The following is a 20,335-nucleotide window of genomic DNA, read 5'->3' as shown; positions in this document are numbered from 1 at the left end:
CAACAATGCCTTCAAAGCAATTTAAGCTTACTACCAAGTACCTCCGAATTCTATCAGCCTCTCTCCATAAGCCATTACTACATTTTAGGTATATGTTATAGCAGCACAACACTTCCTGGTACCAAAATCTATATTAGTTTCCTACGGCTACTGTAACAAAATACCTCAAACCATGTGACTTAACAGAAATCTATCATCTCACAGTTCTGGAAGTTAGAAGTCCAACATCAAGGTGTTTGACAGGACCATGCACCCCCTGAAATATGGGGGAGAATTATTACTTGCCTCTTCCTAGTTCTGATGTGGGCATCAATCCTTGGCATTCTTTGGTGTAGCTACATCAACCTCTGCCTCTATAGTCACCTGGCAGTCTCCCTGTGTGTCTGTGTTCAAATTTCCCTCTTCTTTTTTTTTTTTTTTAAAGATTTTATTTATTTATATAAGTGACAGAGATAGAGACAGCCAGCGAGAGAGGGAACACAAGCAGGGGAGTGGGAGAGGAAGAAGCAGGCTCTCAGCCGAGGAGCCCGATGTGGGACTCGATCCCGAAAGGCCAGGATCATGCCCTGAGCCGAAGGCAGACGCTTAACGACTGCGCTACCCAGGTGCCCCTCAAATTTCCCTCTTCTTATAAGTACATAAATTATATTAAATTAGGGCCATGTGAATGACATTTAATTATATCTGCAAATCCCCTATTTCCAAATAAAGCTATATTCACAAGTAGGACTTCAACATATCTTTTTGGGGGACAAAACTAAACTTATCACATAAACAAAACCAAAATCTATTTTTTTTAAAGGTCAACAACAAAATTGACATATTTAGCTAGACTAGAGAGGAAAAATGAGAAAACATTCAAGTTACCAAAATCAGGAATAAAAGAGAAAACATCACTATTGACCCTACAGAAATAAAAAAGTATAAAGGAATACTGTGAACAACAGTATGCCAACAAATTGGATAACCTAGATGAAAAGAACAAATTCCTAGGAAAGCCACAACTATCAAAGCTGACTCAAAAAGAAGTACAAAATTCGATTAGACCTATGACAGGACATGGAATTTGTAACTAAAAAATAAGTTCCCACAAAAGAAAAAAAGAAAGAAAGAAAGAGAAAAGCCCAGTAAGCCTAATTACCTACTATCTCTAAATAAGTTGACCTCTTTCAATTTCTCATTATCCTTACTCTACCATTTTACCTTAACATCCTCTTCTGAGACAAACCCAATAGTCCATTAAATAATATCTACTTAGGGGGCACCTGGGTGGCTCAGTTGGTTAAGTGTCCTCAGGTCACGATCCTGGGGTTTGGGATAGAGTCCCGCATCTGGCTCCCTGCTCCTCCCTCTGCCCCTCCCTCCTGCTCATGCACACACACACACACACTCTCTCTCTCTCAAATACATAAAATCTTTTAAAAAATAAATAATATCTACTTTGAATTGCTTAAAATGCTTTGCCTTGGTTTGCAGGAATCTACACTCTCCTGATTTTCATTTTTCTGGCCTAATTTTATTTCTGTTATGTAGACTTCCCCTGAAGGGTGGCAGAATACGCCACTACAAAATAAACCACTCTGATATAAGGATTATTTTGAGCTAAAGGCACCTAAAAAATAGCAGATGCAAATGAGTAATCTTTTCTTCCTGAAAACAGGGAATTAAAAACTCCCTTGTGAAAGATACCCTCTCTGTACCAGAAGGAAAATAACATTCTTATCATCAGAAGCTGAGATTGAGAGTCTATACAAACAGACCTCATTAAAATAATTATTTTTCTTTAGCCTCACCACATAGTTTAATTGCATTCCCACAGTTTCCTCTCTTGGTTCAACCTAATATAAAAGCATGGCATGTGGATGTCATCATTTCTTTGGGTCTTAGGATGGCTCCCATTTCAGGTAACACATACATATTTGTAGGCTTTTCTTCAGTTAATCCGTCTTAGGTCAGTTTAATTCTTAGGCCTAGCTGAAAAACCCTGAGAGGGCAGAGGCAAAATTCTGTCTCCCCTACATTCCCTAAACCTAAAAAGTTCCATTCACTCTTTTAAATGTTGCATGGCCGATTTCTGAATTTCTGTTTCTCTTAACCTTTTTCTCTCACTCAATCACCTATTAACGACATCTTCATTTTAATGGGCAGGTCTTGCACCTGAAACTAAAGGGAAACCTAAACTAAACTAAACAAAACCCCAAACCAAGGGAACAGGACCCTCAAGAATGGTAACACCCCTCATTAGTTCTTTGAAATCATTTTCTTTAAGCCAGTACGATTCCTACCTGAAGTCAAAAAGAAAAGGGTGGGTTGTTCAACATTTTCAGACACTTGGGCAAAAGAACTACCTTCATACTCTAAATACTAAAGCACAAATCTGTGGCAGGGCGTAATTGAGGAAGAGTTGACAGGTCCAAAGCCTAAAGAGAGAAGAAGCACTTCGTGTTCATTTTTCTTGCCCAATTTAGTTGGCCTATTAACGCCTTGGGGAAAAACAAAAAACACATCTTATTTCTTCTAACCCAGAAGCCTGGAAAGGAAAAAAAGGGATGGCACACGGGCCCATCCAAGTCCTCTTTGCGCGTACTATGTAACAGTATTTGCCCCAAGAGCAAATTTCCGTTCTCGTTTCCTGGATTCTGGGCGCCCCCACCCACCACCATTGGCATCTTAGAAACAAGGAGCCGAAGTGTACGCAGGCGCCTTTCAGGGCTCACAGAGCCCACCTCCCTCGGGGCGAGTCCCCCGGTCTCATCCAATCAGAGCCCAACTAGGAAGCCAAGGCGCAGCCGGGCCTCCCGATGCGCAATCTTTCCGGGCCAACCTCGGCCTGCGTGACGAGATTCCAGTCCACGCCTCCCGCCCTCCCCTGCGGAGGACCCCACGAGGCACCGCCCTGTAGCAAGTGTTCGCTGATTGGTCACTGCTCGCGCGATCTCCTGGGTGACGGGAACGCGTTAGCTCTTTTGGAGCAGACCAGGTGCGCCTGCGCATTTGCCAGATCGCGCGGCCGCTGGAGCCTTGAGATGAAGGTAAATAACTTACAAACCCCGGGGGGGCGGGAAAACGCGACCACTGGCTTTTAGCTCGAGGAGCCACTTTGAGGATAGGGGCCTGTGTCCCCGTCCGTCCTCCAGAGTGCGTTAGGAATGGGGAAGAGAGCTGGGTGAGCGGGGAGGGGGAAAGCGGGGGCGAAGTTGAAGGAAGGAGGGGAAAGGAAAGAAAATTGGAGAGGCGGAGAGGGAGGCCTCATTTCTGGGACCGCGCACGGAGTTGAAGCGGTGCGAGCAGAGGCAACCCGGACGCGGCCTGAAATGAACAGTCTGGGTCAGAGAAGACCTCGAACTTCGCACCGCGGAAAGAACGGTATGCTTGGAGGGTCGCAGTGAAGTTGACTGGATTGGGTGTCACGAGCTGCTGCTTTTCCTGCAGCTGAACCCCTGGCAAGCTGCGCGACTGCTCAGTAATTAAAAAGAGTGAAAATCTTAAAGAATAATGTCAGATTGTATAGCTTGTGACTACTCTAATGTACAAATCACTCAGTGGCTAGTGTACATAATTCACGGAGAAATCTGCACTTGCACGCGCAGGTCTTCCTCTGCATGCACCGTTCCTGCGCTTGGGCTTCTGGTTCTGAATCCCATCCCCGGTCACTAGCTACAGCTCATTTCAAAACCCTTCTGCTTTACTACAGCAATAGCCCTCTGCCCTGACCTGGCAAAGAAATGGATAGTTCAATTTAAAAATTAATTAATTCTTAATGATTCCTCGTGGCTGTTAGCGTGGAAATTGGAATTGACCGGGAATCATAAATTTCTAAAGCGCTTCACAATTTATGAAGTATCAGAACGGAGGAGATAATTATTCTTGGTTTACAATTAAGAATTTTGTGCTTGAGGCAATTTGAGCGACTTGTTTTAAGCCCTACAGCTAATACGTAAAAAGCGAAGTCCAAACCTTGGTTTTCTGGTTGTGAAGCTAGCACTTTTTCACTATACCATATATGGTGCACGTAAATGTAGTTCCAGTGAGGAAAAAGACGCAACATCACAGCCCGAAGAGGTCTACCATGAAGCTAATGAAGTTTAAGGATCCCTCACTTGCTTGAGGGGGTTCCTCGGCCACGTGGTCAAAAAAATTGCAAAAGATGCCTTTATTGCTTCTTTCCCCCCTTCAAGGTGTTTTCAGACTCCACAAAACGTGGGTGCACTTGTGTTTATTGACCACTCCTGTTTTCAATAGAGGTGGATTTCATCTACTTAACATACCAAATGCTGATTGATTGGTGTTTAATTTTTTTAAAAAAGGTTTATTTAGTTTTAGAGAGCCAACATGCGTGAGCAGGGGGAGGGGCAAAGAAGGAGGGGAGAGAAATGCTCAAGCACACTCACAGCTGACCGCCTGGCTCAATTTCAGAATCCTGAGAGCGTCACCTGAGCGGAAATCAAGAGCCTGACGCTTGGCCAGCTGTGCCACGTAGGCGCCCCTTGGTGTTTAATTTCAAGCATTGAATGAGTTTTGTGTGGCCCCTCAGATTGTCAAGCCTCCTGTGGGCGTATCTAAACTTCATATGCCTAGACGTGGTCTAATTTGACTTAATATTAAAATCTGTATGTTTTCATTCAAGCTTTATGTTCTTTTTTTTTTTTTTTAAGATTTTATTTATTTATTCGACGGAGATAGAGACAGCCAGCGAGAGAGGGAACACAAGCAGGGGGAGTGGGAGAGGAAGAAGTAGGCTCACAGCGGAGGAGCCTGATGTGGGGTTCGATCCCATAACGCAGGGATCACGCCCTGAGCCATGGCAGACGCTTAACCGCTGTGCCACCCAGGCGCCCCTCAAGCTCTATGTTCTTAATTGTTCTAGATCAGTATTGTTTGATATAAATCTACTGTGAGTCAATGTAATTTAAAATTTTTAGTAGCCACATTAAAATGCTTTAAAAGAAACAGGTGAGATTAATTTAAATAATTTATTTTATCCAGCATATCCAAAATATTATTTCCATATGTAATCAATATAAAAAATTATCAATGAGATAGTTTACATTTTTTATTATATCCTCGAAATGCATATGTATCTACATTTACAACACATCTAAATTCGGGCTACCTACATTTCAAGCCCTCAATAAAATTTCAAGTCCAGCTGTGTTTTGTGGCTTCCATATTAGATACCCCAGTTCTTGACTGAAAAGAAAGGCTTTTCAGTTGATATGCTGTTCACCCAATTGCTAAATTAAGTACTTAATGATTGAGTAAATATAACTAATGGGTAAAGGAAGAAAATTTTGAATGAAGTAGTTTGTATTTTTATCATAGTTAAGATTTTTTAAATGGTAGTTTTGTTAAGTTTAATCTAAGAAATCCATGTTACTCCCCAGTGTTTATAGCAGCCATGTCCCCAGTAGCCAAACTGTGGAAAGAGCCCAGACGTCCATCGACAGATGAATGGATAAAGAAGAGTTGGTATATATATACAATGGAATATTAGTCATCAAAAAGAATGAAATCTTGCCATTTGCAACAACATGGATGGAGCTAGAGGGTATCACGCTAAGCAGAATAAGTCAATCAGAGAAAGACAATTATATGATTTCACTCATTTGTGGAATTTAAGAAAACAGGATCATGGGGAAGAGAGGGAATAAAAGGAAAACAAGACAAAATAAGAGAGGGGGCAAACCATAAGAGACTCTTAACCATAGGAAACAAACAGGTTTGCTGGAGGGGTGGGGGGTGAGGGGATGGGGTCACTGGGTGATGGAAATTAAGGAGGGCATGTGATGTAATGAGCACTGCGTATGCTATAAGACTGGTGAATCACTGACTTCTATCTCTGAAACTAATAATAAAATATATGTTAATTAACTGAATTTAACTAAAAATTTTTTAAAAATCCATGCTACTGATTATTAGCTAAATTCAAGTTTAAATTATTTTACTCTTTAACATATAAAACTAAAATTATAATTTTTATAGAATATTCAAAACCATTTAAGACCAAAATTTATAATAAATGCTTGCCTGTGTATTAAGGTCCATACTTCATACAAAGTTTGTTGTTTGTCCATACAAACAACCAGATTGTAGAATTTGGTTGATTGGTTGGTTGGTTGATCCGATTATTTTGTCTGTTACATTGTTGACTTTTTCTGGATAAGCTCTAACAGTAAGCCGTTACCATCTTGAACCCTACTGTTTTCATGATCATGTTGTGGTATCTTTGACCAACCCTTAAACTATATGTTTTGAAAATATCAAAATTACGTTTATCTTTTTAGCGTATTTTCTCACTGCTAGAAAAGACTTGGCTTGGCGCACCGATACAGTTCACCTGGCAAAAAACATCAGGAAACTACCTTGCAGTAACAGGGTAAGAAATCAGTGAATGTTTTAAGTAAATCATCCTGACTTCAAATGGTTGTACGCCTGCATAACCACACCATTTATTTAGTAGACGTTCTTGTGTGATGGCTGTATAGTGGGAAAAATAATACATTCACCTCCATTAACATCACAGTTGATAATCTTTCTCTGGTAATAACCTAGATGGAGATTATGCAGCTGTCATGAGAGAACTCGGAAATCACTTGGATGGCAGCTTAATTTTTTAACGTGCATTTATAAAAAGACACATTTAAATTATATATTTGTGTTCTAATTGTTTTTAGAGCTGATCATATTGTGAAAATCTTTGATCGCCATGGTCAAAAAAGAAGTGAAATTAACTTACCTGGGTAAGTACAGAGGTGGATCAAAAACTTTTTCAAGCTTTCTTCCTAAAAGGTAAAAAGTATTGCCTTAAAGCTGTAATCAAATAGGATTTTACAACTCGTATTTAATCTGTGTCTCTTCTTTTGCTTTCTTCATTGGCAAAGGGATTTGTTTTTTTGTTTTGTTTTTTAAGGTTTATTTACTAATTTTTAGAGACAGAGCATAAGCAGGAGGGGCGGAGGGGAAAGGAGAGAGAATCCCAAGCCAACTCTGCTCGGCACAGAGCCCCGTGTGGAGCTCCATCCCACAAACCCTGAGATCATGACCTGAGCCAAAACCAACTGACTGTGCCACGCAGGCTCCCCAGGGGTTTGTTTTTTTATACATGAGTTATTAGTGAAATACATAGTCATATAGCATATGAGTTAGAGTTGATATTTATAACCTCCATACATCCGCAGGGAAGCTTTAAGGTACAATTATAAATGAGTCCATATGAAAGATTCTTATTTAATTATAAACAAGTCTTACTTTGTGTATAGGCAGAAAAGATAAGTCCATATCACTGTACTATTTCCTCTCATAAATTGTTGGAAAATAGTTACTTTCAACATACATTTTAAAGTTTGTTTTTTTAAGATTTCATTTATTTGTCGGAGAGAGTGCACACAAGCAGGGGGAGCAAGGAAGCAGAAAGAGAAGCCGAGCAAAGAGCCCAATTCAGGACTGGATCCCAGGACCCTGGGATTATGACCTGAGCTGAAGGCAGATGCTTAACCAACTGAGCCACCCAGGCATCCCTACGTCATTGTTAAACTTTTTTGGTTTTTTTTCTTAAGAGAGAGTGTGTGCATGCATGTGAGCAGGCGGCTGGTGGGGAGGCAGGGGGAGAGGGAGAGAGAATCCTAAGCAGGCTCCATGCTCAGTGCAGAGCCCGATGTAGGGCTCAATCTCATGACCCTGAGCTGAAATCAGGAGATGGATGCTTAAGCGACTGAGCCACCCAGGTGCCCCTTGACATGCTTTTTACAGAACAAAGCCTATCCTTTCCAGGAAGTCATTCCAGATTACACAAAACATAACTTAAGCATTTTTTAAAAAGATTTCTTTATTTTAGAGAGAGGGAGTGCGAGCACATGTGCAAGGACAGAGGGAGAGGGAGAGAGAGTCTTAAGCCGATTCTGCACCAACTTGGGGCTCCATCCCATGACCCTGAGATCACAACCTGAGCCGAAACCAAGAGTCAGATGCTTAACCAACTGTGCCACCCAGGCGCCCCATAACATAAGCATTTTTGATAATTCTGTGTAATCATTACCTTTATTAGTTATTTTATTGATAGTCTTAGTGGTTTTAAGGTATCCAGAGTCGCTCACCTGAATGGTCTTACGCTGCCATGCTTTTTAAATTCATGTCTGCTTTCTGTAGTTTATTGCCACCATCTTTGCAAATCAGGTTGTCTTACTTCTCTAAGTCTCTAACAGCCTTTCCCACCTCCTGCTCTGCCCCGCCTACCCAATGCCGCCATTTTGGCATTTCCCATCGCTTTCTTAATTGTTGCTTGTTTTCTGTATTTTGGGAAACAGAAGTCAAGATAGTTGTAATTATGTTTAAAAATAAGAAGGCACTTAGTAGAGAACTTCTTTGAGTGAACTGTATGAAGTTTTTTTAATCATCTCTGTGACCTCTATTTTGGTTACACAATGGCTGTATTTTTTTTTAATCTCTGAATTCTTTTGCTGTGTTTATCATAGTTGAATTCAACTGACAGAGGATCTCCAGATAAATAAAATACCATATGTATTGTCTCTAATTGTTAGATGATTTTATCAAAAATTTGAAAGCATCCCTCTTCCACACTCCCCAAATCTCTGAAAATACTGGAAAAAATTAAGATCCCAAAACATTTTTTAACACTTTGAAAAATAAAATGACCAAAGTAACTCCCAACTGTCTTAACTGTAAATCTGAGTATGGCTTAGCCAATATCCCAGAACAGTCTCAAAATGAAAAATAGCATCAGATAGTAAAAAGGTAAACCTCAAGTAAGTTTTTGATTTATAATAAATACTTTGAAATAATTTTAAACAATAACATATGTAAAAAGCATTTCCTGTTTATAACTATTTTGTCATTTTAATGGAATCACTCTTATTCTGATATAAAATGAAAATAACATTTCTGACCGCTTCAAAATCTAGTTTTTCCATTATTTACAATCCCACATCTACCCAACCAAGATCTGTTTTATACACAATTTATCTGGATATAACTTCATTTTTTATCAGTACCTTCTTTTTCTCTCTGTAAACTTGAAATAACCTTTCCACACTTGGTCACACGAATTACCTCTTAATTCCTGGTGTGATTCCTTTGCAGAGATGCTTGATGAGTTTGTTTTACCAAAAGGTCACGTTCTTTACAGGATCTAAGAAAATGTGCTAGCTTACTAGGTGTGATTATATGTAATGTAATATATATAAATGATACTTAAAATAAAATTTAAAATTTTCCCATCCCCTCAACAACAATAAAAGATTTAACTTAGTGGGGCACCTGGGTGGCTCAGTTGGTGAAGCATCTGACTCTTGGTTTCAGCTCAGGTCACGATCTCAGGGTCGAGGGATGGAGCCCCACATCGGGCTCCACACTCAGCTCGGAGTCTGCTTAAGATTCTCTCTCCCTTTGCCCTCCCCCAACCCACTTGCACACTCTCTCTCTCTCAAAAAAAAGAATTAGTATTATCTAAGCAGTGAATAGTGAGTTGTATTTCTCACTTTAGAAAGTTTATGACCTACTCAAAATAGATTGAGTGGTCTTATTGTAGATGAAAATTACAAATAGATATTTAAATTTCTTTTCCTACTTTAAGAAGATATATAGTAATATTTTGCTTTCTTTTTTAAAAGTAACTGTGTTGCTATGGATTGGGATAAAGATGGAGATATCCTAGCAGTGATTGCTGAGAAATCTAGTTGCATTCATCTGTGGGATGCCAACACAAATAAAACCAGCCAATTAGACAGTGGTATGAGGTAAGAATAACTTTTTTATTTTAAATCTTCACTTACAAATATGGTTATTTGTAGGTTTGATGCTAACAGTGCTTAACTGCTGTCATTATAAAGATGCAATTTGTGAGTTATTTTCCTATGAAAGAAAGGTTTTTTTATTATTACATATAATCCTATTGATTTTGCCCAATTAATTAGAATATAATTGTTACGATTGTAAAATATAAATAGCTTCTTAGAAAGTTGCTTTCAGTGGAACAAAACATCTGGAAAAAATCTGGAAATGGGATTGGCCTCAGGCAATCCCCACTAGGGCTTCTAGTGATGCAGTCAAGACCCTTTCTCCATCTCTGAGCTCCTCCTTTCTCTGTACTGACTTTATTCTAAGTCAGACTCTCTCCATGGCTGCTGACAACTCTTGGCTTATATCATTCTTCACAGCAAGTTACAACAAAGAGAAGAGCATATCCCCATCATATCACCAGTGTCCACGCAGTTACTCAAAAGGTCTCTGAGTAGGGTAGGCAGGGCCATGGGATTGAAAATCCCAGCGGATGAAGAGTGGGATCAAGGGTAGGACAGTTCCCAAATGGAAAATGTACTGGGCAAACAGAATAAATTACAAATCTCTGCTAAAAGAGAAACCACTTTAACATATGGAATAGAAAAACTTATTTACAACTAAAACTTGGCAGTTCAGCCTTGAACGAGTTGCTTTACCTCTGTCTAAACCTCAAACTCTTCATCTATATGGAATGTGTGTAATAATAATATCTGCCTCATGGTATCATGGGACATGCAGATAGGCCACACACATACTGTAGCGTTAGACTATAAATTTCCAGTTTCCCAAGGAGTAACAACCCAGAGTTAGCAAGGTGGCCATGCAGAACAGGACCAGAGGTAACCTTAGCGTCGTTTTCCTTAACCCTCCAAATTGACACATGAGGCATGCATTCACAGGTGATATCGTCCACCCATCATAAAGTCTTGCTAGGTTTGAGAACCTTTATTTCTTGCTCAGTCCTTTTACACTTTGGGTATGCATCACTTTTTAGAAAGGTTTTACATACTCTGTTCTTCAATTCAAGAGAATATTTATAAAGATCAAGTACTGGTTCTTGAACCAAATTCAGCATCAGTGAGAACACATTCTCATCTGGAGAAAAATGCATAATTAATCCAAGATGTTTCAAACTGGTATATGTCTGCCTCTGGTATCTATCTTCCCACAGATCCATTTCCTCACATCATCTCAGAGTTGTTGTGACATTTAATTGTGTCATGGCCAGGCATGAAATCAAGAACTGAATGAATGGTAGATGTTATTGTAATTATCAGGGTAGAACAATTAAATATTAGTTGATATTAATATTTAATGTCTAAAAGACTTGTGTATATATAAAGGTATACCCACTACTATTTGTTTTTTATTTAAAGGTCATTCAAATATACTAAGATACTTAAAATTTTGAATATCAGTTTTTCTTAAATATATTCATTTTGCAAACAAATTTCCTTGAAAAATTTAAATTCCATTTACAAATTTAATTGGAATTTATTCTTTTGAGCACTTCGAACATCTTGAATAATACACAAAACATATTCAGATATAATCATTGCAAAACTTACTACAATGTCACTTAACTATCTTAAATAACTATGTTAACAGGTTGAATTTACTAATTTTTACTAAATGTATTTTTATAACTTCTTAGAATTATAGTGGTACTTCCCCTGATCCCACCTAGGCTTAGAGGAGTTACGTCCCTGGGATACAGCAATCTTCCCAGAGAAAACTCCAAATACAACATCTCATTCATCGACCAGTTGATTTGTGTTTGGATCATTGGACATGGTTGCTTCTCCCAAGGCCATTCAGACCTGAGCACTAGTCATCCTACTCAGCCTCTTTTCTAATTGATTTTCAGTTGTCGTATCAGCAAGACTTTTGAAACCCTGCGCCTTCCACATAGGTTGCATTTTTTTTTTTTTTGTAGCCACATGCATTTCCTTAAAATAATGTATTCTTCAAGTTTAACTTAGCCAAAAATACATGTGATTACTATATGTTGTCCTGATCTGCTAGCCTTGTTGGAACTTATGTGTGCCTTAGTATCTTATTATAATTTGTAGAGCCTTCTAGAGGCCTTATCTCTGAAGAAAGGAAAGATGGAGTCTGTTCAGCTGGCTCTTCTTTTGAGGATATTTGGTTACTTGATCTTCTTGGGACATACTGTTCAACTCTTTTTCTAGTTGGTTGTTATGTGACTGTCAGTAATGATAAACTACTGAATGGACTGTTGCTATGCTACTCTTATTAAATGTGGCTGCTGTTGCTGATCAGACTTTGTGCTTCTCACACGGTTCCTCCTCTCTGTGGTGCTATTTAACTTGCTCACAATTCTTTCTCTTCATGTTTTCTGAAAAGCAGACTCCCAAACAGGGTTGAGTGTGTGAGATTTATTACAGAAAATGCCTGTGAGGAAACATAGAGGGGGCAGGTTAGAAGAGCCATCAGACCACAGTGCATGTCTGACCCTTGTAAAGGGGAGAGGGAAGGAAGAAACATTGGGTAGAAACATCTTATACTGTAGCCCAGTTCTAAGAAAGTTCAGCTAGGCCTCTGAGGAGACTTTAAGCCAAAGTTACCCATCAGTGGAATCCTATGTCTCCCAGGAATGGGCCTTAACAGTATCCCTGCCCACTCAGTTACTGTCTGGGAGCAGCCTGTGGGAAGGCATGGCCCCAGCATGTCAAGGTGATGGATTCCAGGGGGGGCCTTTGTCAGTTACACTCTCCATAGCTGGAGATCTGAGAGGCATAGTCTCATGGCTGTCACACCTGCTTAAACAGATAGAGAAACAAGCATATTGATTGATTGTTTATTTATTTATTTATTTTTATGCTATGTTAGTCACCATACAATACATCATTAGTTTTTGATGTAGCATTCCATGATTCATTGTTTGCGTATAACACCCAGTGCTCCATGCAATATGTGCCCTCCTTAATACCCTTCACCGGGCTGGCCCATCCCCCCACCCCCTCCCCTCTAAAACCCTCAGTTTGTTTCCTGGAGTTCATAGTCTCTTGTGGTTCATTTTCCCCTTCTGTTTACCCCCTTCATTTTTCCCTGCCTTCTCCTAATGATCTCCCTGCTATTCCTTATGTAGCACAAATGAGTGAAACCATATGAAAATTGTCTTTCTCTGCTTGACTTACTTCACTTAGCATAATCTCCCCCAGTCCCATCCATGTTGATGCAAATGTTTAGTAATCATTCTTTCTGATGGCTGCGTAGTATTCCATTGTATATATGGACCACATCTTCTTTATCCATTTGTCTGTTGAAGGGCATCTTGGCTCCTTCTACAGTTTGGCTATTGTGGACAGTGCTGCTATGAACATTGGGATGCATATGGCCCTTCTTTTCACTACGTCTATATCTTTGGGGTAAATACCCAGTAGTGCAAATGCTGGGTCATAGAGTAGCTCTATTATTAGCTTTTTGAGGAACCTCCACACTGTTTTCCAAGTGGCTGTACCAACTTGCATTCCCACCAATAGTGTAAGAGGGATCCCCTTTCTCCACATGCTCTCCAGCATTTGTTGTTTCTTGCCATTTTTGCCATTCTAACTGCTGTAAGGTGGTATCTCAATGTGGTTTTGATTTGAATTTCCCTGATGGCTAATGATGTTGAACATTTTTTCATGTGTCTGTTAGCCGTTCTTATGTCTTCATTGGAAAAGTGTCTGTTCATATCTTCTGCCCATTTTTTGATTTGATTATTTGTTTCTTGGGTATTGAGTTTGAGAAGTTCTTTATAGATCTTGGATACGAGCCTTTTATCCGTAGTGTCATTTGCAAATATCTTCTCCCATTCCATGGGTTACCTCTTTGTTTTGTTGACTGTTACCTTTGCTCTGCAGAAGCTTGTTATCTTGATGAAGTCCCAAAAGTTCATTTTTGCTTTTGTTTCCCTTGCCTTTGGAGATATGTCATGAAAGAAGTTGCTGTGGCTGATGTCGAAGAGGTTACAGCCTATGCTCTCCTCTATGATTTTGATGGATTCCTGTCTCACGTCGAGGTCTTTCATTCATTTGGAGTTTATCTTTGTGTATGGTGTGAGAGAGGGTCAAGTTTCATTCTTCTGTATATAGCTGTCCAATTTTCCCAGCACCATTTATTGAAAAGACTGTCTTTTTTTCCATTGGATGTTTTTTCCTACTTTGTCAAAGATTAGTTGACCATAGAGTTGAGGGTCCATTTTTGGAATCTGTATTCTATTCCATTGGCCTATGTGTCTGTTTTTGTGCCAGTACCATGCTGTCTTGGTGATCACAGCTTTGTAGTATAGCTTGAAATCAGGCAAAATGATGCCCCCACCTTTGTTTTTCTTTTTCAACATTTCCTTGGCGATTCGGGGTCTTTCTGATCCCACACAAATTTTAGGATTGTTTGTTCCAGCACTTTAAAAAAGATTGGGATGGCGTTGAAAATGTAGATTGCTCTGGGTAACATAGACATTTTTACTATGTTTATTCTTCTGATCCATGAGCATGGAATGTTTTTCCATCCTTTTGTATCTTCTTCAAAGTCTTTCATCAGTGTTCTGTAGTTTCTAGAGTATAGATCCTTTACCTCTCTGGTTAAGTTTATTCCAAAATATCTTATGGTTTTTGGGGCTATTGTAAATGGAATCGATTCCCTAATTTCTCTTTCTTCAGTCTCATTGTTAGTGTATAGAAATGCAGCTGATTTCTGTGCATTGATTTTGTATCCTGCCAAGTTACTGAATTGTTGTATGAGTTCTAGTAGTTTGGGGGTGGAGTCTTTTGGGTTTTCCACATAAAGTATCATGTCATCTGTGAAGAGAGAGAGTTTGACGTCTTCTTTGCCAATTTGAATACCTTTTATTTTTTGTTGTCTGATTGCTGTTGCAAGGACTTCTAGTACTATGTTGAATAACAGTGGTGAGAGTGGGCATCCTTGTCATGTTCCTGATCTTAAGGGAAAGGCTCTCAGCTTTTCCCCATTGAGAATGATATTCTCTGTAGGCTTTTCATAGATGGTTTTTATGAAATTGAGGAAGGTACCCTCTGTTCCTACACTCTGAAGGGTTTTAATCAGGAAAGCATGCTGTATTTTGTCAAATGCTTTTTCTGAGAGAACCATATGATTCTTGTCTCTTCTCTTATTAATGTGTTCTATCACACTGATTGATTTGCTAATGTTGAATCACCCTTGCATCCCAGGGATGAATCCCACTTGGTCGTGATGGATAATCCTTTTAATGTATTGTTGGATCCTATTAGCTAGGATCTTGTTGAGAATTTTGGTGTTCATATTTGTCAGGAATATGGGTCTGTAATTCTCCTTTTTGATGGGGTCTTTGCCTGGTTTGGGGATCAAGGTAATGCTGGCCTCATAGAATGAGTTTGGTTGCTTTCCTTCGGTTTCTATTTTTTGAAACAGCATCAGGAGAAAAGATATTATTTCTTCTTTGAATGTTTGGTAGAATTCCCCAGGGAATCCATCAGACCCCAGACTCTTGTTTTTTGGGAGGTTTTTGATCACTGCTTCAATCTCTTCAGTGGTTATTGGTCTATTTAGATTGTCAGTTTCTTCCTGTTTCAGTCTTGGTAGTTTCCAGGTTTCCAGGAAGACATTCATTTCTTCCAGGTTGCTTAATTTATTGGCATATAGTTGTTGATAATAGTCTCTTATGATTGTTTCTGTTTCCTTGGTGTTAATCGTTATCTCCCCTTTCATTCATAATTTTATTAATTTGGGTCCTTTCTCTATTCTTTTGAATAAGTCTGGCCAGTGGCTTATTGATCTTATTAATTCTTTCAGAGAACCAGCTTCTAGTTTTGTTGACCTGCTCTACTGTATTTCTGGTTTCTAATTCATTGATCTGTGCTCTAATCTTAATCAGTTGTCTTTTCATGTGTGACATAGGCCTGTTCTTTTGTTCCATCTCCAGCTGTTTAAGGTGTGAGTATAAGTATATACGTGAGTATAAGGACTGCATTTTAGAGTTTTCTGTTCTTTTGAGTGAGGCTTGGATGGCTATGTGTTTCCCCGTTAGGACCACCTTTGCAGTGTCCCATAGGTTTTGGACCGATGTGTTTTCGTTCTCATTGCTTTCCATAAATTGCTTAAGTTTTTTAATTTCCTGGTTTACCCAAACATTCTTAAGCAGGATGGTCCTTAGTTTCCAAGTGTTTTGAGTTTCTTCCAATTTTTTTCTTGTGATAGAGTTCCAGTTTCAAAGCATTGTGGTCTGAGAATATGCAGGGAATAATTTCAGTCTTTTGGTGTCAGTTGAGACCTGTTTTGTGACCCAGTATATGGTCTATTCTGGAGAAAGTTCCATGTGCATTCAAAAAGAATGAATATTCTGTTGTTTTAGGGTGGAGTGTTCTGTATATATCTATGAGGTCCATCTGGTCCAGTGTGTCATTCAAAGCTCTTGTTTCTTTGTTGATTTTCTGCTTAGATGATCTGTCTGTTGCTGAGAGTGGAGTGTTGAGGTCCCCTACTATTAACGTATTATTGTTTTTATGTCTCTTTATTCTGGTTAACAGTTAGCTTATGTAGTTGGCTCCTCCCCTGTTGGGGGCATAGATATTTAAAATTGTTAGATCCTCTTGTTGGATATACCCTTGAAGAATAATATAGTGTCCTTCTGTATCTCTCACTACAGTCTTTAGCGTAAAATCTATTTTGTCTGATGTGAGAATTGCTACTTTCTTTTGAGGTCTGTTGGCATGAAAAATGGTTCTCCATCCCTTCACTTTCAGTCTGGATGTATCGTTAGGTTCAAAGTGAGTCTGTTGTAGACAACATATGGATGGGTCATATCTTTTTATCCAATCTGCAACCCTGTGTTGTTTTATGGGAGCATTTAGGCCATTCACATTGAGAGTGATTATTGAGAGATATGATTTTAATGTCATGTTGCCTGTGAAGTCCTTGTTTCTATAGATTCTCTGTAAATTTCTGTTCTGTATCACTCTTGGGGTCTTTCTACTTTTATAGAACCCCCCCTTAATATTTCTTGTAGGGCTGGCTTGGTGGTCACATATTCTTTCAGTTTCTGCCGGTCATGAAGGTCCTTGTCTCTCCATCAATTCTGAATGACAGCCTTGTCTCTCCATCAATTCTGAATGGATCCTTGGCTGCATCTTTTTCTCACTTAGTGCTCTGAACATGTCTTGCCAGCCCTTTCTGGCTTGCCAGGTCTCTGTAGATAGGTCTGATGTTATTCTGATGTTCCTCCATCTGTACATAAGGAATCTCTTCCCCCTTGCCGCTTTCAAGATTGTTTCCTTGGATCTAAGATTTGCAAATTGTACTATTATATGTCGTGGTATTGGTCTGTTCTCATTGATCTTGGGAGGGGGTCCTCTCTGCCTCTTGGACACGAATGCTTGTTTCCTTCACCAGATTAAGGAAGTTCTCAGCTACAATTTGTTCAAATATCTCTTCTAGACCTCTCTCTTTCTCCACCCCCTCAGGGATCCCGATAATTCTCACATTGGATCATTTCATTGAGTCTGTAATCTCCCAAAGCTTTTTTTCATGAAATTGAAGTTTTTTTCCCCCATGTTACCTCTCTTTCCTTCTTTTCTATCATCTCATCCTCTAACTCACTAATTTGTTCTTCTGCCTCGTTTACCCTGGCAGTCAGAGCATCCAATTTAGACTGCATTTCATTCATAGAATTCCTAATTTCCGCCAGATTCATTCTCATTTCAGCCCTTAGAGATTCTGTTTTCGTTAAAATTTTTCTCAAACCTATACATCATCTTGATAATTGTTACTCTGAAATCCATTTCCGACGTCTTGGTTATATCCATATCCATTAGTTCTGTGGCAGAGGCCACAGTCTTTGTTTCTTTCCTTTGTTGGGGGTTCCTCCTCTTAGTCATTCTGATGAGGTGTGCTTATGGGGATGTACAGAGTCCAAATTATTGACCAGGACCCAAGCAAGATGCCCCTGTTTTATATGGACCTTAGGGATGTGGGCTTCTTGTTCTTTCAGCCTGTCTTCTGGGGGAGGGTCCTGCCACAGTGATACTCAGGCAACCCTGTTTGGGCAGAGTTTCCCTGCCCCCCTGGGGGGGGGATACGCTCAGTGAGACCGGTTTTTTGGTGGGCTTTTTGTTCTCTGGCGGCTTTGCATGGTGGCTTTCTGTGTCTCTTCTGAGAGTCGGAGCAGCAGTGACCGTATCCAAACCCCTGTCTCAGAACAGAGATTGCAGTTTGCTCTTCACTGAGTTCTCCAGGCCACACTGACTCCCTTTCCGTGGTGCTGCTGAGAACCCCGCAACGTCCCGGGTTATGCGCCCCACAGCCACTCTCCCAGTCCTCGCTCCTAGGGCTGGCTCGTCTCTGCCCTTTGTGGTTCTAACACCACCAGCCGCCCCCGGTTCCCACGCGCGCTCCCGAGCTCCTGGTTTCAGTCTGGTTTCCCCACTGCTACCAGTTTGCTAGTGCGGGAGGCTTTTGCCTTCCCGGCACCCAAGCTCAGCAGCTCCCTCCCCCTTCTGTTTATCTTCCAATATCTGCATGCATACTCTCGGCTCCGCACTTCATACCTTGAGACCAAGCTTCAGAGATGTTCTGTTTGTAGAGATCCTGATGTATCTTCTACATCTCAGGCTGATTTCATGGGTATTCAGGATGGTCTGGTAGATATCCAGCTCAATTCAGGGGACTGGTTGAAATAAGATTCCCTACTCCTCCGCCACCTTCCCCTTTCCCATATTGATCTTTTAAAAACATATACTTAATAGATGAAACCCAGCACCCTGGGTTATTAGTACTTATTAGAAGTAATTTTCTAGCTAAACATTTATTTCATTCATCTATTGTTACAACTAACTTTTCATATACTTTAAGTGAATTTTTGTCTTCTAAGTATCAGCATTCTTGAAAGCAGTGTTGCTTTCTGTAAACAATAAATGATCTATCAGTGGTTCTCAAACTTTAGCTGCATCAGAGTGCCTATTAAAACACAGAAGGCTGGGCGCCACCCCCAGAGTTTCTCATTTCCTAGGCCTGGGGTGGAATCAGAGAACTGGCATTTCTAAAGTTCCCAAGTGATGCTGTTGGTCCTGGGATTGAATTTGCAGAACCACTTTTCTATACCCATTGTGATTTCTTTCCTTGATATATAGAAGGAGTTACTTTTCCAGGAGTCTTGGTTCCATTTAGTAGGGAATTTTAATATAAAAGTTCAGCCAGTAGGTCTTAGAATGTACTTAAGAGCTGGTGGTAGGCAAGTGTGCTTTTTACCTCTTTCTTAGTGAGCTAATCTTAACAGTGACAGAAGTGAGAGAGACAGGAAGATGGCAGTGGAGTAGGAGAACTCTAGGTTCACCTCAACCCACTAATACAACTAGATAACTGTCCAATCATCCTAAACACCCCAGAAATCTGTTATTCTGTTAGAAGACTAACAGAATGAACTCCACAACTAAAGGGAGAGAAGAGGCCACAATGAAGAAGTTAAAAATTGTGGAGGTGTGGTCTAATGGAGAAACGGATCCTGGCTGCTATGGATGGGAAGGAGCCATGGTTGCAGAGGAGGGCAGGAGAGAGAGAAGCACACAGGAGATCACAGAAGTAGAACATTTCCCCAAAGCCTTTGGGTTGGAAAATTAGAGGGGCTGAATTTCATAAATTCTTGCAACCAGAGGGTCTTAAAGCCTGGAGTTTTCAATGTCACTGGGTTTGACTAGGATAGATCCTGGAAGGCACTGCCACACTCCTGGAGAGAAGGCAGGGAAACAACCCTGGGATGTACAGTATGGAAACATCTGAAGAGAGCCCAGGGCACAAAATGGGGAGATTATGTGCTCTTCTCAGAGCATGTCTCTGAGAGGTAGTATTCACGGAGACACCTCTTCAGGAGCAAAGGAGCAGGTTGGCACCATTTCCCTCTCCTGCCCCTCAGCATAAACACAGAGCCACCTGCAAGGGCAGTGCAGCATGGATACTGTCTGCCTAACTTGCTTATACTAAGCACTCCCTGCGCTTTGGTGGAACTGCTCTTCTCAGTCATGCTTACCTCAGTCCCAGTGTGCCAGCCCCAGAAGACCAGAACAAACTCCTGCCTGCACCATGTCTCCCAGCCAGAGAGTGCTACAGGGCCTCAGTTCTGGTGGTGGTGGTGACAGGTCTCATTTCATAATCAGACCAAAGCACACCTGGTTAAAACACACCACATTTAGGTCAGGGACCAAACACTGCCCACAGCAGGCAAGGAGAGCCTCTGCAGATGACCAGCCTGAAGGACAGAACAGCCAAAACACAATAGCAGAGTGCACACAACCCACACTGGGGGCACTCCCTAAAGCACCGGGGCTGGGGCACTACATGACTTCTTCATAAGGCCGTTATGTTTGGGGGCAGGAGACATAACTGGCTTTTCTAACACACAAAAGAAGGCAGACACTAAGAAAAAATGAGAAGACAGAAAAGTTTATCCTGACTAAAAGAACAAAATAAGGCCACAGCCAAAGATCTAAGTGAAATAGATATAAGTAACATGCCTGATGGTTAATTTAAAGCAACAATCATAAAGATA

At 40.3% G+C, this 20,335-nt stretch overlaps 1 protein-coding gene across 4 annotated transcripts in view; it reads left to right on the top strand.

The window, feature by feature from the left end:
* The first annotated feature begins 2,908 nt into the window (after positions 1–2,908).
* WDR19 (WD repeat domain 19) overlaps positions 2,909–20,335 on the top strand; it is a 107,380-nt gene continuing 89,953 nt past the window's right edge. For 3 of the 4 annotated variants that reach the window (XM_045816375.2, XM_087864206.1, XM_045770535.2), the window contains exons 1-4: positions 2,909–3,032; positions 6,285–6,376; positions 6,675–6,740; positions 9,627–9,752. In XM_045816375.2, coding sequence (XP_045672331.1) covers positions 3,027–3,032; positions 6,285–6,376; positions 6,675–6,740; positions 9,627–9,752 — 290 coding nt within the window. In that variant the 5' untranslated portion in view covers positions 2,909–3,026. Of the gene's footprint in view, positions 3,033–3,186; positions 3,367–6,284; positions 6,377–6,674; positions 6,741–9,626; positions 9,753–20,335 lie in introns of those variants that run through there. The other variant, XM_045770536.2, reaches the window with a different exon arrangement.

Source organism: Ursus americanus, chromosome 8 (genome assembly GCF_024610735.1).
Source record: "Ursus americanus isolate L20-20 chromosome 8, mUrsAme1.1.p, whole genome shotgun sequence".
NCBI classification, from domain to species: domain Eukaryota; kingdom Metazoa; phylum Chordata; class Mammalia; order Carnivora; family Ursidae; genus Ursus; species Ursus americanus.
Note: the sequence above shows the minus strand (reverse complement) of the source record. Positions and strands in the feature narration are given on the sequence as shown.